Source organism: Drosophila elegans, unplaced genomic scaffold (genome assembly GCF_018152505.1).
Source record: "Drosophila elegans isolate 14027-0461.03 unplaced genomic scaffold, ASM1815250v1 contig_149, whole genome shotgun sequence".
NCBI classification, from domain to species: Eukaryota; Metazoa; Arthropoda; class Insecta; order Diptera; family Drosophilidae; genus Drosophila; species Drosophila elegans.
In genome coordinates this window covers 18,989,973-19,017,338 of record NW_024545513.1, presented here as the reverse complement: position 1 = coordinate 19,017,338, position 27,366 = coordinate 18,989,973, and the positions used below count along the sequence as shown (strand labels likewise).

Genomic DNA, 27,366 nt, shown 5'->3' with positions numbered 1-27,366 from the left:
GACTGAAAGAAACTTTAATTGGGTAAATTTTTACCTCTTAGAGATATTAATGTCAATTATGGCAAAAACTTATTTTGACTGAAAGAAACTTTAATTAGGTACATTTTTACCTCTTAGAGATATTAATGTCCTTTATGGCAATAACTTAATTTGACTGAAAGAAACTTTAATTAGGTACATTTTTGACTAGATTACCTCTTAGAGATATTAATGTCTATTATGGCAATAACTTAATTTGATTTATTGGATTCCCTTGGCTTAGCTTTTGTTTTCTTCTGAACACAATTCGATCTGCAGTGGTATAAAAATGGTCGGGGCTAGAGATTAAACTAAATGATAAACTAAACAATTACAAAACGGGTGGCTGGGCTTTTGTTGTGGCGAACTGGTGGTAAACGATGAATCAGCAGCCACAGAATTCAATTTCACAAATGTAAAACCTCTCAAAATATCAAATATGTATGTAAGTACATTTAGACACTTAGCTCAATCTTTGTGGTCTGCACCGTTTACAGCCACACAGCTGATGCACCGTTTACAACCAGCCTCTCACGCGAACGGGAGTAATGACAGTAATGGCCTGGCTATGGAACAAACAGACAGAAATAGAGGCGCAGGGGACTTACCTTTCGCTATCTGGTGTCTCGTGGCAGTCTAGCCGAGCGTCAACCACGTTGCGTTCGTGGTGGTCGGCGGTTTCGTAGATGCCCTCGTCGTCCTGCTGCAAATGGGTGTGCGATGAGTGGTGCGACGAGTGCGGACCGTGCGTGGCATGTCCATGGGCATGGGAATGATGCGTGTGGTGCCCGAATGCGTGCGGTGAATGGGACTGGTGTGGCGCATGTCGTCCAGAAGATGCCGGCTGGCGGTAGCGTCCACCGCCGCCGAATGTGAACCGCGACTCCTCATCGGAACGGGGACGACAGCTTCTGCTGTAAGACGCATGAATTGTAGCGGTTTTCTGAGATTGTGGTATTTGCTGATTGGAGCTATAGGCGATAAGGATAAAAAGGCAAGCAAATAATCAAATTATTTAGTGGCATGGGAGTTAATGGGGTGGGTGGTAGTTGGTGGGTGGTTGGTTTGGTTGGTTGGTTGATTGGTTGGTTGATTGGTTGGTTGATTGGTTGGTTCGGGACTATTTTTTTTTTTTGTGGGCTTGAAACGAGAGTTGGACTGAAGCCTGAGCCTGAAACTGAGACCGAGACCAAACCAGAGACCACCGATAGCCATGAAGAAATGAGGAGCAATGTCATCGCATTCTGTATAATGCTTGTGAGAGAATATGTGCAAGTGATTACGTAAATAGGAAAACGATGTGAAGTCAAGAGACCCTTAAGAAATAAGACCACAAGATGGTATTAGGTTAGAGTTAGTTAGAGTGGCAACCAACCTTTATCACACAAGGTATTCCAGCCTGAAGCCTGCAAGAAATGCGAATATAAATTGGCATTGGCTTGAATTACATTTATGTATTATACTGCAGTACAAAACAAGCAGTGGCTTTCATGCCTTAAATGGTAGGTCAGTTTTAGTTTTTAGTTTTCTGTTTAAATTAACATCATGAGTTTATGTATATGCTTTTAAGATGGGTAATGAAGCTTTTGGCTTCGCAAGTTTTTTTTTTTTTTTTTTTTATGAAAATGTGATACTCTCAAGCCATCAAATATATTTGGTTAATTAATCACTTGCTCTACGATTTCGATATACATACGTACGTAATATGAAGGTAAATTGGAAATTGGAATTTGTTACCATAGATTGAGTTATAAGAATACGGTTAATGAGAAGCAACAACTGCAACTGCACTGCCTACATTTTATATACCATGTTATACAAAGCGCAATACAGATATGTATGTAGGTGTAAAAACATCTAAGAAATCGCAGCACAGTTAGTTTTAAGTCATTTATGTTGATATAGTTATAGTGTTGTGTAAACAAATGAAAGATTTAGTAAATGGACAGGACTGGACAGGAATGGAGAGGACAGGACAGGACAGGAATGGACAGGATAGGACTGGAAGGACAGGACACATAAGCAATTGAAGGGCTTTTCGGGCTAAGGCTGTCTGACTCGGTTGTATACCAATAGCAAAAAAAGGTTACGGTGATTAAGATCTGAAGCAGAAATAACACTAACCCTTGAGATGACTCACTACAAGCTGCGGAACTTTCTAATCTATAGTGGCGATCGGCTTCTGTTTCCGACATGCGTATATCCTCGGATCCACTGGGACTCATGTGGCGCGACGAGTGATGCTCTAGCTGCCGTATGAGGTCCTCCAGATTGCGTATACGCAGTGGTCCCGTCGACGGGGCATCGTCATCGTCCAACTGCTGCGGCTGCAAGGGTATCGTCGACGGCTGGTGCAACTGATGCTGCGACCGATGATGATGGAGCAGTGTGCTCCCATGCGGTATACCCCCCGAAATGGTGGCCGATCCTCCACCGCCGCCTCCGCCGCCTCCGCCTCCGCCCACGCTCGATCCCAGACCCATGCCGCCAAGGCCGCCTCCGCTGCCATCGAGAATGATGGCATGAACGGCGGCATTGTCGCAGATATTCTCCCGCGAGCTCGACTTCGATCCGATATTCCGTTTGTACTGCTCCGCAGAGTAGCCAAGCTGGGAATTGCTGCAATCCTGCAGCGTCTTGCGGAGCATCTCCTCGCTCAGGCTGCCACTGCCGACGGGCGTGTTGCCGGTTCCGGTGCCGCGATGGGTGGCCGCATTGCGCAGCGCCTCCAGGATGTCCTCATGATAGCCGTTGAGCGATTTGAGGGTCCGCTCCACTTCCGAGGCCGCCGCCCCGCCGCTCGTCGAGGCCAGGGTGCCGTCTTGGGTTATAAGCTCGAGGTTATCCGACTGATTGTCATCGCCCCATTTATCTTTTAGCTGCTCACCGTGCACCAGACCGTAGCCGTGCTTCTTTAATATACCCTTCTCTGTGTGTGTGGGCAGCCAATAATAATGCATTAAGTTTGGAGTTTGAAGTTTGAAGTTGAAAGTTGGAAGTTTGAAGTTAGTTAGTATTAAGTTCCAATGTGCATGTAAAGGAATATACAAATTTGGTAGAGAAAGGCACGAGAGAGACTGCAAAACAGCGATTATAGTGGATGGACTTATACCTAATTGCACAAGAAAAACGAATATATTTACTTTGGACTTGGACTTTTAATTTGTTTGTGTTTTTTTGTTGCCTTGCAAAAACGTTTCCTAATTTTCGTCGAATCTGCCGCTCCAGTTAAGGCCCAGTATTTAAGTTAACAAAATGTTTCCCGAATTCATTTTCCCATATAAAAAGTTGTTTGTGGTAGCTTGAATATTGGGCCTAGCGCAAATTTCGACCTCATTTAAGTGCATACATTTCTGATCATCATCACCATTGCGAGTCGATGGAAACATAGGTCCTTTCCTTGATAAATGTTAAACAAGAAATTCCAGAGAACTCACAATAACTATAATTAAATTAAAAGTTCGAGGCTTTGTTTAGCAGGACCTTTTAAAACTTCAAACTTGCGAAATACAATTTCCAAAAAGTTTTACTAACTTTACTAAATGTTTAACAAGAATTTTAAGTGCTTTTGTATAAAAATATACATATTGTATAAGAAACTTTTCTAACACAAATAAATAAGAATATTGGTATGCTTTTTATAAATCTGATATATTTATCAATAATATTAAAATCAAAAGAAAAAGAACAAATTTTATATTTTGAAAACAAGTTGTAATTTTTGATCGAAATTTTGATGACATGACTACATTGATTCGGCTGTTGATGCTGATCAAGAAAATGTATAGCTTGCACTCATTCTACCTGACAAAAATTTAAAATATTAAAGTATGATTTAAATTACATTATTTAAAATTGCGACCCTGGAATGCAGTGTGTTTGGTATTTCGTAACGATTGAAGGCGACTCGGGTATTTGAATAAAAATACAAAATAATTCGATCTAAACTTTTGATTAACTGGTGTCCATCGATGGTTCTCCTAAAGTTTTTTTTTGTGAAGTCCCTTAAACTAGACAACATAAAATAAGATAATAAACAAAATAATCTATTAAGCGCAGTAAAAGTTAATCCAATGATTTATTTATTATTATTATTCAATACCAATAACAACGTATATAAACTCTCATGTCAAAATTAAGCAAGTCCCATAGTGCCTTATGTTGTTTACTAAGAAAAAAGGAAGATATTCAAAACTTTCTGCTGTGTTAAAAAAAATGTTCCTGCCTAAGGGGAGAGATATGCTAGAAAAGCGAAAAATTTCCCGATTTTCGGCGGCGTGTTTAGTCTTAAAAAAAATTCTCAAAAAATTCAGAGTATATTGTATTCTGTATAAGGCCGAAAATGTCCTTTTACCCGTCAAATACGGGCTGCACGTTTAAAAAACAATAAAATATTTCCACAAAATGTAGTGATTTCTTTGTTTGAGAAAAGCCCCGACAAAAGCAAATATGAGAACTCAGGTCGCTTAAAGAGGACATAAGAAGCTTGTTAGGGGGTGCACGTATATATAATTAACATATGTTCGCTGAAAATAAACTTATGATTGCTATTGAGAGTATTAATGTCAAACTGTAACTGCAATAATAGAAGCTTTGAAGAGTACAAGCAGTAAACGTTAATCAATTAGTATTCTATTCAAATTTAGCTTGTTAATATGGAAGGCATCTAAGCTGTTAAGCGGGAATACAAATTATTTCAATCCGATTTTTCATTAATATGCGATTACATGGTGTCTTAAGGGGAGATTCCCGTTCTTCGCGGTGGGAAACAATTTTGAATTCTTATGGTACTGCGAATATGTTGGAATAAATGATATTTCGATATCTAATATACATTGTTCTCGAGATATACGAGACCGGGCGGATTTGTCTGCTGTCAACTTAATTTTTTCTAATTTTATATACAGTCGATCTTTTATAACTCCAACCACAAGCTGACAACGAAAGAATTCGATGGACCGAACCTTTGAATAAAAGAAGTTATAACTATATCTTAAAATATTATAATTTTGGCAACTCGAACTCTATGTATCTCGAGTTTTTATGTTGGCAGATGGTGGTTTGAGTTATGGAAGTTCTACTGATTCTCCAAAACACATTTTCGAATTCTTTTAAATAACAAATTCAATAAAATATACTTGAGGCCATAGAACGGGAACCTCGTCTTAAATGCAACTCTAAATTCGTAATCGGGGATCTCACTGAAATCTCAAGAGAAATTTAAAAGCTCCTTAAAGTCCGCCGGTGTCACAAGAAAAAAATGGTGAATTTATTACAATTAAATTATCTCAACACCGAAAATTAATAAACTTTATTACAGCCAAGATTTGTTTTTGTAGATTTCTGTGACACCGAGATTGGGCTTTTAGTTTGAGCTCGAATCAAAGAGGTTTCTGTGACACCCCTCTCAGGCACTCTGTTTGTGAATCTATTCTAAGCACATAATTGTAAAATATATAAGTTGTATTGTATTAACCTGCATGTGACTGATCGTCCTCGCCACATGTCGTGTAGCGTCGTCCATGAATTCCCTTGTCCCTGTGGATGATAATAATGAAGTAGGGGCATACCTGGCTCGATCGGAGGAGCGTAGCCAAGTGGTAACAGCCGGTTATAAACGATGCATCAGCTGCAGTAGAAAACTCTCTTATGCAGGGGACAATTTAAAATGGCCTGAACGGTTTTCATATTCCGTTTTATATTCAAATACATATGATGAATGGTACTGAATAGTTAGTTTTGACCTGGTGATGCATCGTCTACAGCTGGTTATAAACGATGCAAACGCTGCAGTAGAAAACTCCCTTATGGAGGGGACAACATTATAATCCGTACCCGTTTTTATACATTTGGGGAAACCAGCTGAATAGTTATTTTGTACCTGCTGCTGCATCGTCTACCAACAGCGTAGCCAAGCGATAAACGATGCATCAGCTGTAATAGAGAGTTCTCGATTGCAGGGGACAATTAAAAAAAACGGTCTAAACGGTTTTAATATTCTTTTTTTTTTGTATTTGAACTCATATGTGGAATGCTAATAAATAGTTCACTTTGACCTGCTGATGCATCGTCTACGGTACGCTCTTGTCCGATTCCTAGGGCTTATACGCACCTGAAGCCAGTCTGATTGGCATAGACTAACTTGCTGGATCCATCCAAGGAGACTTCTTCAACGGAATGATGATTGGGCGCCGTCGCCGCTCCACCGTAACTTTTTGCAATAGGTTTCTTCGAGTAGGGCGGATCGTATTTTAGCGTTGTTGTCTTGCGCCTATATATGTGGCCATCGGTGGTACCCGCATTGTTGTTGTTGTAGTTGTTTATTCATTTATATGCGTTATATATATTATAGATTTTGCATACACTCCAATGTATATAGTATGTGTAATAATTTAAAGCGTAAAGTTATGCGTGTTTTACAGATATATGAAGTCAGTTATCGTATTTATTTTATTTGTTTATGCAGCAAAATCAATTTTACGTCAAAGTGTTTTGTAATTATGGAGCGGGAGGCGTGGTTGATGGATAGATCGTAGGTTTGTATATGTTTTTAGGTTTGGTTTAGTTGTTTTGGTTTTGGTTCAGTTTGGTTCGGTTAATGAATAAATAAACAATGTTTATGGTTTATTTGAAGAGTATGTGGTAGAAACGTCCCCCATACACACGCATGCACCCGGTTTGGTTTTATTAAATATTTAATAAATATTTTTTTTTAATAATGCAATTGCACGTGCATGCGTGTGTATAAAAGGGTCCGTTGAAATATGTATTGATTGCAGAGGTTTTATCAGGATCGTTTTTAAATTAGTAAATACCGATTTGAATAGGTTTAATTTGGTTTTTGTTGATTTTGTTTTGTTGGATCATTATATTGATGTTGTTGTTGATTGTTGTTTGGAAACGAAATGTTGCAATGAGAGTCTTAATTAATCAAATGCTCATAGATTTTGAATAAACATTTTGGGTTGAATATAAGATTTTGTTATGAATTGTATACTTGTTTGTTAAAATGAACACACACTTAAATGTCTGGTCTTTCAAAATATATTTACACCCATTCATGCATGTTTGAAGCCATACAAAGAATGAAAAAAGCTAATTCACGTCGGCAAGCCGAAGTATTCATATACCTTTGCAAACATAAATTATTTAAAATTATATTAATGAAATCACATTCTTAGTAAATAAAATGGAATTTAAATGCATTTGTTGTACCAAACACATATGTATAAACGGACAGACTTATAAACTGAATACAATTTTCTCCGCAATAAAAAAGTCGGACTATTTTGAATGCAAGGGTGTATATTCTTTGACACTTAAAGTTTCAAAAGCCATTCAACTATATAAACAAAAAAATTGGACATAAGAATAGGCAAAGATTATATACACAGATTTTGAAAAAATTGACACAATTTTTTAAGAATATAATACAAAACTATAATTAAATAATTCAATATTTTTTTCAATGCGAACTCAAGGAATATTGAAAAATGTATTAAAAAGATTTTTTTTTTTTAATTCACATGCGTAACCAGGAAGGAATAAAAAACTAGCCCCGAAAAACAAAATTTAAGAAACATGCAACTAGGCGTAGTGCATCTTAAACTTGTAATAATGTCCACGAATGTTTTGCAAATTCTTCAATTGAGATTGCACCGTTAGCGGTAATAATTTGGATTTTAAAATATAATTAATTTAAATTGAAATTTGATAAATTCGTTAAAGTATTGAAAAGCCACCAAAAGGTTTTTAACAAACTCCGTTTTTAAAGTGTAAAACGTACATTCTTAGCGGATGTTTGTGCATGCACGAAAAGTTTTTATGTCGAAATGTTTAACCGGGAATGATCGGTAGCATTGGTTTTCCTATTACGTTATTTTGTACTTTGAGTGTTTGCAATTTTTTTTATATTTTTTGACAGTAGTAATAGTAGTAATATAAGTGTATTCGGTTTGCATATTGTATCTGTATCTGTATCTGTATCTGTTTCTGTACTACAATCTGTATCTGTTCTTGTTACTGTTCGTGTGTTGTTCCATTTGAAGATGTTCTGTATCTGTATCTGTATCTGTATCTGTTTCTGTAAATGTGTCCGTATCTGTAATCTGTATGTGTATCCGTATCGGTGCTTGTTTCATTGATCCCAATGTTCATACCATATTACACAAACAAAACATAAATGCTTTATGTGTGTACATTGTATTCGTATTCGCATTCGCATTCATAAAGACGGCTTTTTTTCGGAACGCAGCAGGCTTACTCTGCAGAAAGCACCACCATAGCTCAAAGTCAGTTTCATCTATGTTGGGCCCTAAGCGCAAAGAGAAATCAAAATATTGATCTGATCGATCGCCCTGGATCGCAGGCTTTCGCCTGGACTGGCGGCAGGAAAAAAAAGATAAAGATATATCTGTCGGATGCACCCCGCATGGCATATCTCTACTCTTGGCTTTGGGCTGCAAGTTAGCGGGGCTATGGGCTATACGAATACACTATCACATAGTTTGGTTCGATTGGGGCTGATGGAATGTATAGAGGTCATTATGCCCTGTGCTTCATACGGCGGGTATATGTTTTTATAATGGGTGGTGGTAGAAACGGTACAGCATTATTTTACTTGTTGATTGGTTGATTAGTTAGTTGGTTAGTTGGTTAGTTGGTTGGTTGGTTGGTTGATTGGTTGGTTATACATATTTATGGATATAGTTTGGCATGAGATTATAGTGCTGGACAGACTAAACTGAACAAAAGTAGTAATGAAAAACGTCAACGAGTTCACCGCCGTCCTGACGACAACGATAACATACACAAATGGCAATCCTTTGTATAGCCGCTCTCAAATTGTGTGCTTTGACTCAAAAACTATAAGATTTAAGGCCAGAATCAGTGACTAACTAAAGGATATAAGTAATGGAATATGTTCACTAAAAATATGAAATAGTAGAACTATTAAATTTGTTAATGTATCTAATCTTTCTTTTCCGACAAGAAAAAAAAAAACAAAAAACTAAATTAAAAGTTAATATTTTTTGGTTGGATTGTCAAGACAATTTATTGGAAGGTATTAGCCGTTCAATCACGTTGCATCTTACGGGCTTAGATGGACAATTATTTCATGAAGAAGCCAATCGTTGATCTTCAGGATTGATCAAAAAACCTCTTTCATAGCTACTCCATTTGCTCGTAGTTTATTGCATAACATGGAATGCAAATGGAGCTACTTAAAAGTTGCCTGAAAAATTAGAAGATCAAATGAATGTAGCACAAAGGGATTTGCAGGTAATGAGAAAGAGAGAGCTGGGGAAAATATACATATTATATAAAGCTTTTCTAAGGACAACAGTCGAACTTCAATGACTTGATCCAATGTGAGTGGCAATACCGTTTAGCGACTATATTTCATACCATTTTGTCTCCATAAGTTGAACTTGCATAACTAGAATAGATACCGCGATCCTAAGTCGCTTTTTATATCCAACTTAGGGTTTTTTCGCTAACTTTTCATAGTGAGCAGCTTCCCCAAGTAAAAGACAAAATTGATTATGGACTTTAAGAACTCATAAACTGCATACACAAATTTTGGTCAAATTATGCTGACCACTTTTCCTCAGTTTTTCTGTTTAAGTGACTATCTATGGACTGAGATTAAATAACGTCAGCTTTTGAAACTCTTTGAAACAGGACAGTGACTAGTGGGCATTTCCAGTCGCGGAACTCGATTATAACGTTCTTCCTTGTTTTTTCAATGATAATACGTATTTATATATTCACTTTCAACAAATCATTTTTCTGTACATTTTTTAAAAAATGTGAATTATTTAAAAAAGATTACTTTTGTCGACCTTTGCTACATATTATCAGTGAAAATGCAACTTTATTAAAAGCGTACCAAAAGTGTAAGATTGTAGTACCTGTAACTTCTGTAAAATTCAATCAAATTGTTTTATATTTCTAAAGTCATTTCTTTCTTAAAACAGAAACCTTGTTACTCAATAAAAATACAATTAATTATTATTAGTAAACGCCATGAAATTAACGTTAAGACACGTAATGCAATTTTTTGAAATAATTTCATAGGCCGTTATTTAGAAAAGAAATGACAATGAAATAAAAAAAATTATTTTATTGATTTAAATTATTCTCCTACATTAAAAAGCGACTTTCTAATAAAAGTGCCATGTCAGTTAAATTAATAAAAAGTTCTCTTATTTTTAAATACGATTATTAAAATCTTAAAAAGTTATTATTGCAATCGCCTAAAAAACTATATTTGTTTTCCACTGAATTGAAAAAGTTTTTTGTTAAATTACTGTTAAAAAATGATATCTAAATTCAATTACAAACGACAGAATTTGATGCCACAAGTTAAAGGCGATATTTCTAAAATTTAGAAAAATATTTTTATGAGTGTACGAATTATAAATATAATAAAATGTATACAGATGTGCAATTGTGAGTAAGCAGTTGCGTACGCAGACTAATATCGAATTAGGCCAGAATAAATCAAAAAATTAATTAAAAGACAATAAATAGAATAATTTACCTTATCCTGCATACGATACTGCTTAAAGATTTTAATTATTACATTGAAGAAGTAAGTACGCTTGGGTGGTTTTTTTTTACATGAAGCTTAACAAAAACGAACAATGACAATGGTTTAAATGCAACGACACAGACAAATTTATCAAAATGCGAAACAAAATAAACAAATTTACTAAAGTTTTTTCATATTTGCATTTGCAAGTGTTTTTTAAGTTTTAAAAATACTTTTATGTTACTTTTTGCTTGTTCTTTTTGTGGTTGTAATTTGTATTTGTATTTAAAGCTGGCTTTTTCATTACTTCTTTTCAACTAACCTTAGACACAGGGAGAAGTTTCTATGTACTACAACTGACCTGTAGCACAATGCCATCAAGGTGAATGTTATAAAAACGAACCCTACAACTGACATTAGAACACCGACTAGGAACACTGTATTTGAGCCGTGGTAGTTCTCTATACGAGACATTTTTAGCCAAGTTTTTCATTTTCATTTTCATTTTCATTTTCGTTTTCATTTTCATGTGCCCATATGTATTTCATTTTTGTGGAGTAAAGTGGAGTAGAGTGGAGTGGAGTGGAGTGCAGTTTGTTCGAGTGTTCGTATAGTGGAGTAATACATTTGGGTTTCATTTGCATTTCATTTCATTTCGTTATATTGCATGATATTTTTGTTTGGGTTACGGTTACGTAGCGATACGCCAGGTGGTTAACGAATTTTTCGAAGACGATATTTCGTAGTTATTCATTTCATTATTGCAGTTGGGTTGTGAGTCAGCCGAAAAAACAAGGAAATACAAAGTTTTGTTGCATTGGGGGAAATATGATATAATAGGCATCTCACACATGTTTAAAGGGATCTTTTTGATTTTTACTGTTTTATATTTTTAAATTATTTTCTCTTAATTAATATTAATACATAAAAAATAAACTTATAACAACGACAACATGCATACATGGTAGTATGTGTTCTCATTGAGAAATTCTTTCGGAATGCCAAATCGAATTCGAATTGGCAAAAAACAGAAAAATGATTCTCACAATTGCTTAAATTTAAGTTTTTCTTTTTGTTTGCTTTTCTATGACAATGGTAATCTTATTTGTGCAATTACCACTAATGGGGAGCTTTCGATATTAACCTAAAACCACATTTTAAACGAGCCGAAACCAAGTGTTAGCTATAAGATCTTAAATTGGCTAGCGTAGATGAAAGTGTAAACTGTTTTAAATGTATTTCTAATTTTGAATATTAATTGGATATATACGAGCACTAAATTTTTTGACTGGCTTGAAAAAGAAAATATCAAAAACTATCTCAGAACATAAATCTTACATATGGAAAAATAGTATATAAAAATATATAGAAGAGGTTTCTCTAATACTAATTAATCAAGATTAATTAATTAATTAATCAATTAATCAAGAAACAATTTTAAAAAGCTTAAAAGCCACTTATTTGTTTATTACAATTTTTAGTAATGCATTAATTATTTTATTAGCTTTGGAAATAGCAACGCATATATGTAATTATCATATTATCAATAAAAGATACTAACTTCGGCAGGCTTTAATTGTTGTACCCTCGGAGCTTTAAAAAACATTTAAGTCTATCCAACTTAATAAATACACTTCACATCAAATATTTTAAATTTTTTGTTTTTATCTACATTGCATTTTTTTTATAAGAATAATGATCTAAGTTTAAGGACTTTCATTAAGTTTAGTAAATTTTTAAAAATTTAACTGGCTCTTGTAAATAAAAAAATGTTTTTCATTAATTCGCATAATTTAATCTATATGTATTCCCATTTATCGCAGTTTTTTTTTATTTGTATATAAGTATAAATTCTATCAGATTGTTTTGCCTAAAAAATGCAGCTAATCAAACCCATGGGTTAAGATTTCGATGAACCTATTTCAATCGAAAAATAATATCAATCAAGGGTCGATTTTATTGGATACAAAAAAAAGTACCCTTCGGCATATAAGCGATATTTTTGAATATTTAATAGCCCCAAAAAAGGACAGTCATTTTATTTGTATTTAACACATTCATTAGCCAAACATACATTCTTTCTAAAAGCAGAAATATCCCAGAAAATTAATTTACGTTTTTTTTAAATTTTTGTTTTTTTTTTTTTTGGTGTTCAAATATTGAATATTACTATATAGATCTCACACTCGCAAAAAAAGTCGGCGCATTCTGTTTGTATGTCGATAAATGATGGCTGTTTAATGTGTGTGAGTTTGCCTACGGGCGGAGTGAGTAAAAATAACAACTTAAAGATAACCTAATAATTTTTTTTCTTTATCTATATATTTAAGTAAATTCGTAAATAATACTTTTTTTCCAATTTATTTCGATTTTTTGCTGTGTTTTTTTATGTTTCTGAATCAGTTTTATATGCATATTGTTATAAATTATATAGAAAATAATAATAGAATTCTATTAAAAATCCAAATTATACACAAAAATATCGACAGTACATTTTGTGGATTACGACGACAAATTACAAGCACAAATACAATTTTGAAACTTATAAAAGCACTACGAATATTTTACACACAGCGATGAAGTCCAAAGAGCAGTCAAACAGTAAAATGCTTAATGCGAGAATGTAAATGTAGGTATGAGTTCAGACACAAATATATATATTTAAATATATGTGTTTGCACTTCATAATGAAGATAGGATGTGGCAATGATTTATATACAAGTATTAAGATTGAATAAAGAGCGATTTGAAGAGGGGGTACCCTAATTGAAACTATGTACTATGGCCTGTTCCGAATTTTTTTTCCATGTAAAAAAAGAACACTTGAAATAATTATCCTTTTCAATCTATGCGGTATTGCGTAGAGCAAATGTTATGTAGAAAATGGAAGCATTAATTGGCCACATTATCGAAGCTTTAATTGACAGTCAGTATAAGGACACTTGAAAAAAGTGTGCATTATAAGAGGAACAGGCCTTTATTCCTAAGCGTCACTTCGTAAATTTTACAAAAGTATCGAGATCTCTTTAAATGAAAATAGCAGCTATAAAAAGTATATTTTCCTGAATAGGCCAATTAAAATAACTTATTTTGGCTTATGGGCAAAAGAGCCTGTTGATTAGAGGCAACAGTACGTATGAGTATCACACAGTTTAATTGAATATCACTCATCCGTACTGTTGCCTTTAATCAAAATATTAATGACTCAATTTTGCAACAAATTTCTTCAATATTTTTGTGTAAATAGACAATGTTCAAAAATTAATTGACTTTGTTTTGATTAACTAATTAACTGATTATCTACTCTGGAAAATGGAGTTTATAGAGCTATCACTTTCAGAGATGTTCAAGTGAAACAGAAAGTACGCTTTAGACTGAATAGAAATGTATCCTGCTTAATTGATTGACAACAAAATAGACATTGACCATATTAAAATGTACTTGTATAACTTATGTGTAGTGATGGTAGTGTTGCTAAATTCATAAGAGGAGGAGCTTGACTTGCTGGGTACTCTACCTGTAGCAAACGGCCAGTGTTGCAAAACTAATGAAGACACATTTGACGATAACTGTTAAAATGATGACCATGGTTAATGTGCTGATCCTATTTTGGTCAGAGGTGCCTGCAAATGGTGGTTGCGTTTTATTTTTAATCAAAGTATATAAATATATATGCGCCAGTTTTCGTAATGCGGCTTTAAATTACATTATAACATGCTCGAAAAATAAATAAATCAAAATATATATGATTTTCTCTCTGTTCGCGTACAACGTTTGAAAGTTCTTATATGTTTTTTTCTAGACGCAGATTAAATCAGACGATTATATTCCGAAGCTTTCTTGGAAGCGATCTTCCAAATAATAGAGATATTGGGTATATCTCTTACCGGTTTGATTTTTTTTTCAATATTAGAAAGATATTTTTAGTTATTTACCTTATGATACATATTTATGGGTATCAAAAAGCTGACAGCGAAACTGTCTAAAAAATGTTCTATTCTTTGTGCTGCGAGGGTAAAAAAACTAAGTTTTCCAAAGTTAGCTTCCATTGGAATGAATGCTTCAAACACCAGGAAATAAAACATATGTTTAAGAAAAAAAGAGAAAAGAAAACATATGCTTAAGAAAAAAATAGAAAAATAAAATATCTTGTGCAAATTTTATTCCCAGCCAATACATTTCGGCTCTTCTTGAGAATTTTGATAAATTAACCTTTTAATTTTTTAGGACGAAGTATATTATTGTGAGAGTAACACTCATCGCTTAACCCTTTTAATATAATAAATTTGTACAAAAATAAAGGAAGACGTTAAGAACTCATTTAAATGATCAATTTATAAATTGGGATTGCAATGTACAAGAGTATTACATGTTGTAAATTGTGTAAGTTGTCAAAATGAAAAATTACCTGACTACCATTGTCATACAAGTAGCAAAGCTAAATTGCATAAGATTGCACCCAATTATTCAATTGTGAGCTGCCGACGTCATTAAATTAGGCAAAAGTGACCTTGTTCAACAACACTTAGTTGGTATTCAATGGAGCCCTGCTTGAATTTATTTAGTGCTTTTTTATTTTTCTAATGGTATTCGGTTTTTATAATATTTATATATTTTATATATTTTTAATTCAGGCAGCGCTCCTAGCATTTAAGTACTTAAGATAGAATAGTTTGAATTTCATCAGACCAGTTCAAATCAGTTCAGTTCAGTTCAATTCCATCCGATATGGATATGCATATGGATATGGATATCATTCAATTGATTTAGCTTAGTTCATTTGTTCTTTTAGTCTCTTCCAGCTGGCGCAAGGTAAGATACAAGCATCGTGGAACCCGACGCCATAGACACTATTTCTTACCATATGGGGTTTCTTTCTTTTCCATCTTGATGGTGTTTTCCGGGGTGGGCAGTGCTTCGGTTGGCAGTGCCGTGGTGAGCAGAACGACGGAGCTGCAGTCATTGCCGCCCCATCCCATGTCGCAGAAACAGCGATTTGAGTTAGTGCAGACCTGCAATGGCAATATGCAGAGTGTGGTCGTGGTAATGGCTTTCGTTCGTGTTCGATTGTACGAATGTACGAATGTACGGATATACGGATATTCGGATATACGGATATATGGATATATGGATATATGGATGTGCATGCCCAAGAGTTCTACATGTTTACGGTAGAAGGATGGCACAATTTATGAACTTACACCATGTTCTGAGCACTCTTGACCCTGTGTGTTTGCCGGGCACTTGGTCTGATCCACGTGGGGGAACAAACTGACACACGTTTGGTTCAGGCAAATCAAATTATCGCCGCACGGAGTTCCGTCCTTGACAAGGCCGTGCTCTGGGTAGCTATTGGAACCCACCTGCCCGCTGGTCGCCCTGTGAATACTCAAACGGTTGTGAGACTATTTTGATCCGAACATCACCTTTACTCGGCCGGCATCGCCTGATGGTTATGGTTATTTGCTACGCACTTGCATTCGAATTCCTGTCCCTTGATCGAGATGATCGTTCGTGAGTAGAGCTGGTCGATCCCATCGTTAACTGGTTGCCGTTCGCCATCCTTGCACTGCAGTGTACCGCACTGAACGTTCCTGTTGATATAAATATATAGGATGTTTCAATATACACCATAGAAAAGAAAAAAACAAACAAACAATTAATGGAAGAAAAAAAAAAACAAAAGAAAAGAAAAAAAAAAGAATATTTACTTCAACCCCAGTCCCATGAGATTTACGTCCCGACCTAAAGGCTCTTATATATATATATTTGCACTTACTCGGGTTCGCACTTTATATAATGCTCATTGGCATCTCGTCCACAATGTCCGTTGATGGAGCCCTTGGAATTGAATTGCTCATAGCACTGACGATCCGCAGCGGATCCACCGTAACCCCAAATCGCCTCACATTGCAAACTCAGCGTGGGACAATATCCTTGAAAACAGTAACCTAAACAGATAGAAAGACAAATCTTAGAATCGTTGATGTACGCACTAAGTTTAAGTAGTTTACTGACCGGAAATGCCAGTCTTGGTGTGTCCGCATGGGGATCCGTTTTTCTTATATACATCGGAAGGACATTGGCCAATTTCACCGTCGCAGTATTCAGGAAGATCGCACTCATTGTTGGAGTCACGACAAATTGTGTCCTTTGGTCGCAGCTGCAAAGGGGTTGATATAACTCGATTACAAAAGTATGTATATGTGAGTGAAGGCAAATGAAGAACTTACGCGGCATTGGTCACAACATGCCCCACTGGCACACTGTGCCTCTGATTTTAGTTTGCAGGTGATGCCATCGCAGCAGGGGTCCAGAGCACACTCCTCGAAGGTACCACAGTCACACTCCTCATCCTCCTCAACCACCTTGTTTCCGCAGTTACGGCGCAGCTCAATCTATTTCAGGGAAAATCACATTTGTCACATAATATTTGTAATTCAAAAATGGAAAGTATGCGATCAAAGTATGGGTAACGAAAGCGCCAAACTTATTAAGTGCCCACCTCATTCGGTTTGTTGAGCAGACACAATCCGTGGCCAGTCCGCAATGCGTCAATGTAATCTTTTTTACTGCACTCCGAAAACTTGTAGGGCTGCACATTCTCCTGGCCCACAATCGACTGGGCCATGATGCAGCCATGCCAGTCGCGGCAGAAGCACTCCTCGCCTACGGGAAAAAATTCAAAAAAAAAATTTGGATTTTGTGCTGGTGAACAATAGCATATGGCATATAAATGGATAATTCTTACGTCCGTCGTCGTGTCCCATGCCGATGTTATGGCCAATCATGTGTGCCATTGTTCCCGCCAGTAGGTGTGGCTCGTACACGTTGACATCCACGCTGATGCCCACAGCACGGGGCGTGCAAACAGTTTCGGGAACGGCCATGCCAGCCTCCCCGCCCGCAAATGTTTCACCGCTGTAGTCGCAAAATAAAGTATATTTAAAAATCACAAAAATTTTGAAAAACTCATCGATGGGGTAAGTTTTTTGTTTTAGTTATTCTTAATTGCCAGGAGAAGGTTGTTTCAAAAGGCATTTTTCAGTATTGCCACTGAGAAAGCAATTCCTTTGAAAAATTAACCAATTGTTGATTGAATTGATCAAAACGTTACTGTTATTGACAGTAAATGTTACGTACTAAATTACATAATGATTATCAATTTACACTGAATTCAAATTGTCTGGAACGAACCAGTTGGGATTTATAAATGCACAGTGACTGTTTAAGGGACAAGTATTGTGGTTAAGTAAACTGTCAATGCAATGCAACAAAAAACATTTTGTTTAAGTAAGTTTACTGCACAAGTTTGTCGATTTAAGCAAAAACAAAAGTGGTTTCTGCCTAGTATGTACATATGTGTTACAAGTATAAAAAATGGGATGTGGCTTCAGTCTTACGTGAGCAATTGCGTTGTGTCTCGCTCAATTTGGAAAAGGTTCCTCGAGGTGTAGTCGTTGAAGCTGGATATGGCCTTGCTTATATCCTTGCTGCCATCGATAACTGCCTGGTTCTTTCCCCAGGTCTCTATGTACACAACCGACACACGGGTATTGAGGGTGCGAAAGTACTGAAAGACAAGCGTAAAGTAGTCATGTAGTTTTGGAGGCGACCTTTGACAGCTAGCAATAATACTAACCAGATCGGCTATGTTGGCCACCTGTATGGCATCGTGGATGACCTCCGCTCGAGTGCTGCCGTTTCGCTTGTCGAACATGGCCTTGTCCACAATGATGGCCGTCTCAATGTACTTGGTGGCCTCCCTGACGTCCCGCTTATTGCGTCCAACACCACCCTGTAGGATCTCCTCGACCACTCCGGCCACTCCGGCGGACAAGTGCTTGGTGCGACGCGACAATCGCCACGAGTCCAAGTTTCCCGAGTTGGCGCATCCCTTGTTGGCCTTTGTGCGCGCCTCGAAGATGACGTGCGGATGTTTCTGTGCGCAAATCGAGTAACTATTCGTTAACTCACTGGAATGTCGTGCCAACCACATGCCCTTACCGATAGATCCCCGCCGTAAAAGGGGTGGATGACAAATGTCTCGTTACCAATGTGGATGACGCCACTCACTCCGTTGCAGGTGTGAAAGGCAGCGCTGGCACCAGGATAATCCTTCACGGTCCCATGGTAGTAGCAGTGCTCGATATCCTGTCGAAATGTTGAAGGACCAAATGGTTAATAATCAACGTTTTATTTCAATATTTATGAGTATTTGTTGATGCTTGTATGTTAATTGTGCTTCAGGAATAGTAATTATTTTTGAGCAAATAAAACAAATCTGAAAAATAAAAATTACTTTAAAAAAATGACATTTGACATTTTTATTTTCGCTAAAACAACACCTTTTTTTTAACCTGTGGTCACTGTAAACTGATTTTTAACAGATTCGAATACCAAACAATTATAGTTTGAAATGTATCAAACAAAACAATATGATTGTCATTCCGCTTTAGCAAATTCAATTTATATTCAGAAAGTCTAACATAACGTGAAAATATTAGCTATTTGCATATTTTCCCGTTTTATTGCATTACGTTTACGTTTACTTAGTAAAGCTCTTGAAATGTTGAAACCTTAACTCACATGTCGGTTTCCGTCCACAAGATATCCACCCACGTGGTAATGTTTCTGTTGTATGTTTGGAGAAAGAAGTTGCCTGGAAAATAAAAGTACAAGAATATCACTGTATTTTCCGCACAATAAATTACCAATAACTTACGAATTAAGCTCCAAGTCCAAACGGAATTTGTGATTAAATGCTTTAATTAGCAACGATGTACGATGGAAGTGTTTCTGTAAGTTGAAACAATAATGTAAGCTTAATAATTACTAAGAACCTAATGAAAAATACATAATTGAAAATGTAATATTTTTGAAGCAATTTAAAATGGGCTGAATGATCAATTCTATTAGCGATATAGAATATTCAAATTGTTTTTTATTTACATAGTTTTGCAGATGAAAAACAAAAAAATTGGCTTGAGACAAAAAAAAAACTTAAAGCAATGACAAAAGGCTACCTAAAATATTTCGAAATATTATTTTAAGTCACTGGGGCAATAGAACTTACCTTTGTTCTTCCCCTGTTAAATCCACTGTCGTCGTGTGGTCGTGGTCTTTGTCCCGGCTGCAAAATATACAAGACGTAAAATGTCCAAAATTTAGTTATAATCAAAATTGAAAAAAAAAGCTTTTTTAACAGGTTTCAATTAATAATTCTTCCCTCTTCTATTAACAGTTAATTATTGGATACAACGTTTCATTTGCAATAATTTCTTGTGGATCTATATTTTTTATATGACAATTTCTTACCTTTGGGAGACTGACTTCACGCGTAGATATGCCCATCTTTTCGTGATGGCGCAGCTGTACAGGGTATATAATTTGGTAATAATGACCACCGATTCGACGGACAAGCTCTTGATTTTGCCTGTATTCTTTAAGTAAACGTTCCACCTCACCTAAAACAAAAGACAGACAAACAAAAGCGTTAAATGTTGTTCAACCGAAGAATGAAATTTGTTTAAAATGAATTGAATGTATTGAAAACTGGATTGGAATTTGGAAAGTTGTGGGTACTCTTAAAATGTCTTAAAAACTTCTAAGTAAAATATAAGTCTATGTGGACGGGATAGGGCACTGTAATGAATTTAATACTCACCAACAGGACTTTCTTCATTCCAAAACGAATCATCTAGTGTGTAATCTGCTTCTGCAAGAAGACAATGTTAAGTTATTTTAATTGTAATCCACAAGATACATATTCTATTGAACTAAGTGATTTTGATGATGCTATCGGATACGTTAAAATATGAGCTAACAAATATTGGTTGGTTACAAATTAATACTTTGTTTTAGGTGTTTTTTTTTTGTTTTGGATTACAAATTGGATTTAGTATTCGTTGAAAAGGGAGAATTTTTTTCGGAGGTATCTTTTCAATTTAATTTGCCTAGCTATACGATTACTGGGGGAAAATTGTAGATATTTGGCCACGGACTTATTAACCCGCCCTCGTATGCACAAAGAAAACTTTTAAACTTTTAGCTTGTTTTATTTTTGAATAAAAAGATAATGGACTAGTAGGGTTTCAGAATCCAAACGCTTTGCCGAATTTCGTATGCTACGGTAAAGCGTAGGAATTCTAAAACCCTACAATATCCAAGGTGCAAGCCGCATTAATAACAGTTTAGTAATCAATTATATACCCTTGTTCGGATGGCCATTCGTACAGTTTCCACACTCGTCCAAAATAAAACCAGTCTGGTTTAAACTAAAGTAAAGCATACTATTTTTTAATTGTAGCACAGATGCTACATGGACTCTAAATATCTATAAAAAGTGGTTATTATTTTGTCTCATACTCTTCTTAACGCTATATGTTGCAATGGAATTCGGTTAAAATATCAAATTGAACGCGTATAAAATGTTAAATATTATGAGAAAAGAATTAAAAAACGTCAGTATCCCGAACTATTTGCGATTGTCGGAGGGCCACGACTTTAAGGAGTAGGTCATTTATAAAGTAGTCTACTCACCACCTGCAGATGTGACAAAAGCGCACAGCTGAGCAATGATGAGGATTAAATAGGCGATTTGTATCCACATGACGGCGGCCGCAAGGTTGTGATTAAAAGTGAAGTTGTCGAATCCAGCCCCACTTCTAAGTCTTAGTTTTCTCTCCTAATTCCTTCCAGTAATAATTTATAGAAAACTGCCTTCATATGGTACTTTATGGTGCTTAAAAATATCCGTTTGTTAGTTGTTAGTTAACTTCTCTCCTGTAGTGTGTTTATCAGTATTTATCTGTATTTATCTGTATTTATCTGTGGCAGCCGCAGGCCTTGAATTGATTTGCAGTACTCCGTTTAGCATTAGTAATCCATCGCAACAGCCAAACAATTTTCCTTGGGGTTTGCTGAGTTCCAGTGTTGTTCTATGTGGTTTTATGTTGTTCAGCTGTTCAGCTGTTTTTCTTTTTAGCTGCTTTTTAGCTGCTTTTAAGCTGATTTTCTGTTTTCTGTGTGTGTTTGTCTGTGGCAGTGGTTTGGCCTTCTTGACCGACTGGTGGCGATATAACCGATTGGGGCTACAGTGCGCCTGAGGCTTGGGTGTTAATGGCTTTCAGACTCGGCTGGGATTGTGCATTCATCACACGAACTCACTCGATTCGACTCAAGGAAGCTCGCAAAATAAACAAGCTAGCAGGATAATTATATTAAATTCGAATCTAATATTCACACTTTGGAGCGTATGCCACAACGGCTTTTTAAAACAACCGCAGCTGGGTTAAAATGCATCAAAATCCGCCGTAAGTTCTAAGCACGCGATGTCCTTTGACGCTGCAAAAAAAATTATGTAAATATATTAGAGATCAGGGTATCTACGGAAGACAAACTTAAGAGCTCCATAAAACAGTCATTCCTTAAAATAAGTTATTGCTATTATTATAAGTTATTAGCTAACATCTAGCAGTAGGTGAATACACTAAATTAATATATATTAGGTCACACACATTAGGTTCCAAAATTTTCAATGAGAGACTATTCCATGGAAGAAATCTTGAGATATGATATTCCGAAAAAGTATTTGATTGCTAGAAATCACTAAAAACGAAATCTAATATAGAAATTTATACTTTGTGTCTAATTGCGAAAATTCCCGAGGTGAGGTGGAAATATTTTCGACAAAAAATTAAAAATTTATTAATAAGAATTTTAAATTTTATTTATAAGAACTTTTTAAAATTTCTGTACCTTAGAATCGAAATTTGTAATTTAAAATGTCTATCAATCAGAGTAAAACCACGATTTGAACTTAAAACTAAATTTTATTTATTCTTTAACTTAAATAGAGACCCGAATTGGTTTTCTTTTTTATTCATGTGTAGAACTTAAACTCAATTTAGGTTCTCTCTGTTTTTCCTATATCTGTTGATTACTAAAAACATTATACGCAAACACTTAAATATTTTGCAGTTGCATTTCCTTTACATTATGTAGTAAAACAATTTTTGTATCTTTTTTATTTTACTAGAATATAATGTTTTTAATTTCGAAAAAAAAGAGAAATACTCTGAAATTTGCATATCTTTATTTAGTATTGGAATAAGAATTTCATTTTGTTCTGCGCCAGATAGATTTGTTCTTTTTTGAACTGTTCTTGATGGATAATATTTTTAGGGCAGCGTATTTATTTGTAGTTTTAATTTGTTGGCGGATTGAATGAAAAGTTCGCTTTTCACTCACGAAAGCTTATTTTAAAGCAATTGAATTTTGTAATTCAATTGAAGATTTAATGTTTTTTGATGCGATTTATATGAACACAAATTTTACTCAGAAAATCGGATACCAATGAATTTAGCATATTGCATATTCCTGGAATGCTTACACCTGGAACTGGGTATAATAAAATGGAAAAACTTTGTTGTTTCCATTTCGTAGAATTGTCATTGTATTACCAAGGAGGTTTTATATATGCCAAAGAAACATTTTTTCAATCTGAGTTCCGTTTTTCTCACAGTGGAGCAAATCTGTGGTCTTTTTTGTTAGGTTTTGCTTTGAAATGGAGTTTAGTTTAGTTTAGTTGGTTTTAAGCGAGATTCTCGAAGTTTTTGCGGTAAGCTTGCGTTAAATCTGTTTAGAGCTGTGCATTAGCGAATTGCTCAACCGAAACTAATGAAAAGCCACTTGGGCACTAAGGTGAATGTGAATGTGAATGTTGGGGACCGGACAGTGAAGAGCGCCACCGAGGCCACAGCCGACAATTTTAATTTGCGCTAATTAGGCAAGGACAGACATTTAGCGGTGACAGAGAAATTGTAGAAAGAAGATTCAATTAGCAGAAAAATCCTATTAATTAATTAATATTCATTAGGCGGTAAGAAAGCGGATTGCAAATGCATCAGCGAATGGCAGCGAATAGTTTCAAAAATAGGTTTGCAAGCTTGCATCAAATCCATCATTCACTCAGTTTACACTTATTACCTGTTTTGAGTTTGGATTCAGACAAATCTATCGGAACTTAAAACACCTTACAATTTTTATTTTTATCGGCAACTTTGATCTGAAACCGAATTTTTTGACCATAGAATTTTCGCAATCGTATTCGCGGATGGATTTGCACAGACTGATGAGCAGAACAGAACCCAGTTTTTGCGGTGGAAGGGACCGTATCTTTGTTTACATTCATAGTTCGCTTTTACATGCGCAATTACAATGAATTTACTCGGGATGATAGCTTACAGTGCTAGCCCGAAACATTGGCCTATGTTTACCTTTTTCGGATCATAAATGAATTAAATATATAGAGCACAGAAAATGTCAAAAACAATCTCGAAGCCGTGTTAAAACAGAAATTTTGAGTAAAGAAAGGAAGACCAACTTTGACAAGAAGAAGAATATATTTTCAGGCAATATATTTAGAAATATTGTATCCACAATCAACAAATAAGTATAAAACTGTTTGATCAAAAATGTAAGTAAAAAGTTAGACAATATATTTTAAGAATATTAAAAACACATATAAGTGTAAAAACACTTTTTGATTTGATTTTATAAGCTCGTAGAAAGAAACTATCGTCAATCACATATATTTTCCCAATTTTTTGTTTCAATAAACAAATATATTTAATAATATTATAATGTGGCTTAATCAACAAGTTCCCCCAACTTGCAAGTTCAAAAAAAGATGCATATAAGATATACAAAATAACAATCCATAAACTCATAATTATCTTTTCATTTTTACTTCAATATTGTGGGTGCTGGAAAAGGGTAAGAAACTGTTATGTTATCAGATTTAGGTTTAGAATAAAGAATACACTTAGGAAAACATCATTCCCATATGTGGTCTAAAGTAGAGTAAATAGAGTAGAAAAGAAAGTACTATACGTAGTTTTGTCTCGAGTATTTATTAACACTCTTTATGTACATTTGTGTTTATTTTTATTGGCTAAAGGCTCTGATCGCTAAAATACAATTTTAACGTCTATATATATATTTTCTTTTATCCAATCGTAGCTAATAGTGATAAAAAGTTTTGTTGTTTTTAATTAAGTAGTTGAATTTGTAATAGAGGTTTCGTGAAACCAAATGTTATCACATATTAATTCTAAAATAATAAAAAAAAAACAAAAAAGAAAAATACTCATAAACCTTAATACTTTTTTCTGATATAAATCAATTATCTCATGTAAATTATATGTAAGTCGCTTAGATTAGTTGAGTTTTCGTGATTTTAGAAAACAAACAAAATCTTATACAAATCTGTTTACTTAAACTTTGAATTTAGTTTTACTTGGTGAAACTGTTGGCTGAAATGCTCATACATATCCCTTTTTTTACAGCCACCTTTCAATAAAATAAACAAGACCCAGATAACACTGGCTTACAAAACTAAATCGACAAAGGTGTGTATGTGTGTCCATGATTCAGGTTCGACAAAATTTGACGACATTATCAAAATTTAAGATACACGATAACAATTCGTACGTTAAAAAATATTCCCTCAAAGCCCAAAAAATTAATGTTATAGCTTTATTTTGAACATGGGACATTGACAAAGAAAACAAGCCCTGAGTCTAAACAATCCGTTTGTAAATTTAATTTTTACAGATTTATTTTTAAGTTGGAATAACCGTGATTTTTAGTCTTTTGCTTTCAAACTCTGAATAACTTTCAGATATTTTCTTGGTGTCGAGGGCGTTCGCGGTAGAAACCTTGGGCAGACACCAGACAGCGGCGGCTGGCAGAAAATAAATAAATAAAGGGATGAAATAGAAGAACGCGAGAGTCAGCTCTCTCGCGACTGCGCAGCCTCCGACTAGACAGCTCGCCAGAGATGGATGCACATGTGTATGAATCTCTTGGCCAATAAAATTTCTTATGTCTTCATAATTTTATAACAAAAATAACAACACCTTGTCCACTGTCGCAAAACAAATTTGTTTTTCCTTTTTCAAACCAAGTTGAGAATTCAAAACTCAATCCTATGCTTTTGCACGTAAGCGTTTTTAAGTTGTCCAACTCATTGTTGAAAAGTTTTTATTGCTAAGAATGGTATTGATTCCATAAAATATTAAAGTTGTACGCATTAAGCACATAACAAACTTTAAAAGACGTAAACGTACACAGAAAAATGTTAAGAGCAAATGGCTACTTTAAGACCGATTGTATGACTTAGAATCAAATGGCTTTTTCTTGCGAATTGTATTCCATATTTTAGATTTGCTAATCCTTATTGTACAAATTAAAAACGAAATCAAATAATTATTATACAAATTTAAAACGAAATGAAATAAATACTGTAAGCTATCTGTAAACGATGCAGCTGCCGTAAGTGCATAGAGCTAAACATTAAAGTTGAAAGCGCAATTTATTACCAATTACTTAGGTATATTAAAACAATTTTTAACAGAGGCATTATATTGGCAATAAGCTAATAAAAAAAACATGTTAAAGAATAATTAGAAGTATTTTAAGAACGCCTTAGTTATAATTCGATACCGACGATTATTAATTTTAGATAATACCGGTTTAATATTAAGCCTAGAAAAGCGAAGCCATTTAATATCGATTTCTTATTGGCATTTAAACTCTTAACTGCTGAAATAAATTTTACTTTGGAAATAACATAAGGCAAATTTTGTGTTGCCTTTGTAGTTATGTTCAGAAGTCAGTAAGAAAGTTTAAAACTACTTCCGACCCTATGAAGTAAATTACAAAACTTCTTTTGAAAAATCGAGGTTAAAAAATAATTTTTAGTTTGCAAAAACACGCAGGATTTAATATAGAAATAAAGAACTTTATTAAATAATGTAATGTAGAGTTTGAAATTTATTTATAGGCTATTTAAAATAAAAAAAATAACACTCATCCTTAAGATAAACATTTACCAAAACTAAAATTCCTTGAGTGGCCAGGTTAAATGTGCTCCCTTGAACTTTTATTAAAAAATCCATATAATCTTTTTTAAATGGTTCAATATTTCAGTAGTTTATATGTGCAAAAGGAATACATGTATGCAATAAACTTTTTTAACTTACATTTTTATTTAGATGCAAATAAAGGAAACAGAAAAAAACCCATTAGGAATGCTTATAAATGGCTATATAAATGCATATATTTTAATGTGAAAAAAAAACTAACATTTATATAAAGACTAACAAATTTGACTTTTCGATAGCTGGGGGTTTTAAAATTTTGGCATTTGCGACCTTAGGGCGTATTTGTATATAATCGCTACCAGATCTGTCCGTCGGTCAATTACAGTTTGAAAGCCAATAACCAGAAACATTCACTTTCGTTTGCTTTTTTAGAAAAACGATTTTAATTTGTTTTAAATTGGATTACTATAGGAAAATGTCGCGTCGTTTATTTTTTGTAAATTGTTTTTGTTGAAATAAAATAATTTGTATATGTGTAGTCAATTCGGGAGAACCCCCTTATATCCGCATCTACTTTAACGAGAGAGTGACAGAGAGCGCGATCTGACAGCAGGAACTGTCAGCTGTTCCAGATCGCCAAGTGTTGGGCGTTGCCACTTAAAGTAAAATCTCAAACACTGTTGACTTTAAGGCAATCTTCCAAATACTTTGTTTTTGCCTTATGTGCTTTGAAAAAGACATGACCAAGTCCTTTTTTTTTTTTCATATTGAGCATTAAAGTTAGTCAGTAAAAACACTTCACTCTTGAGCACATATAAAAGTAAGCTTTCACAATTGAACGTTCTTTCTGAATTGAATTTCAAACGAGTTTTATGCAAAGGCAACAAATTGTTACACACGGGAATTTGGGGTGGCGGCATT

General features: G+C 34.8%; 1 protein-coding gene across 16 annotated transcripts in view; it reads right to left on the bottom strand.

Annotated features, from left to right (window-relative positions):
* Window positions 1-27,366, bottom strand: part of LOC108138520 (zinc metalloproteinase-disintegrin-like batroxstatin-2) — a 30,521-nt gene that overhangs the window by 1,546 nt on the left and 1,609 nt on the right. For 2 of the 16 annotated variants that reach the window (XM_017260768.2, XM_017260774.2), the window contains exons 2-23: window positions 21,098-21,901; window positions 20,223-20,273; window positions 19,874-20,022; window positions 19,632-19,688; window positions 19,281-19,354; window positions 19,145-19,217; window positions 18,563-18,709; window positions 18,198-18,497; window positions 17,959-18,128; window positions 17,307-17,476; window positions 17,061-17,224; window positions 16,789-16,953; window positions 16,574-16,718; window positions 16,335-16,506; window positions 16,030-16,149; window positions 15,757-15,943; window positions 15,417-15,567; window positions 10,878-11,016; window positions 6,131-6,289; window positions 5,495-5,556; window positions 2,143-2,947; window positions 627-989 (exon numbers count right to left, since the gene is read on the bottom strand). In XM_017260768.2, the coding sequence (XP_017116257.1) occupies window positions 627-989; window positions 2,143-2,947; window positions 5,495-5,556; window positions 6,131-6,289; window positions 10,878-11,016; window positions 15,417-15,567; window positions 15,757-15,943; window positions 16,030-16,149; window positions 16,335-16,506; window positions 16,574-16,718; window positions 16,789-16,953; window positions 17,061-17,224; window positions 17,307-17,476; window positions 17,959-18,128; window positions 18,198-18,497; window positions 18,563-18,709; window positions 19,145-19,217; window positions 19,281-19,354; window positions 19,632-19,688; window positions 19,874-20,022; window positions 20,223-20,273; window positions 21,098-21,167 (3,893 nt within the window). In that variant the 5' untranslated portion in view covers window positions 21,168-21,901. Of the gene's footprint in view, window positions 1-626; window positions 990-1,393; window positions 1,425-2,142; window positions 2,948-5,494; window positions 5,557-6,130; window positions 6,290-10,877; window positions 11,017-14,072; window positions 14,179-15,416; window positions 15,568-15,756; window positions 15,944-16,029; window positions 16,150-16,334; window positions 16,507-16,573; window positions 16,719-16,788; window positions 16,954-17,060; window positions 17,225-17,306; window positions 17,477-17,958; window positions 18,129-18,197; window positions 18,498-18,562; window positions 18,710-19,144; window positions 19,218-19,280; window positions 19,355-19,631; window positions 19,689-19,873; window positions 20,023-20,222; window positions 20,274-21,097; window positions 21,902-27,366 lie in introns of those variants that run through there. The other 14 variants (XM_017260770.2, XM_017260779.2, XM_017260775.2 and 11 more) reach the window with 13 other exon arrangements.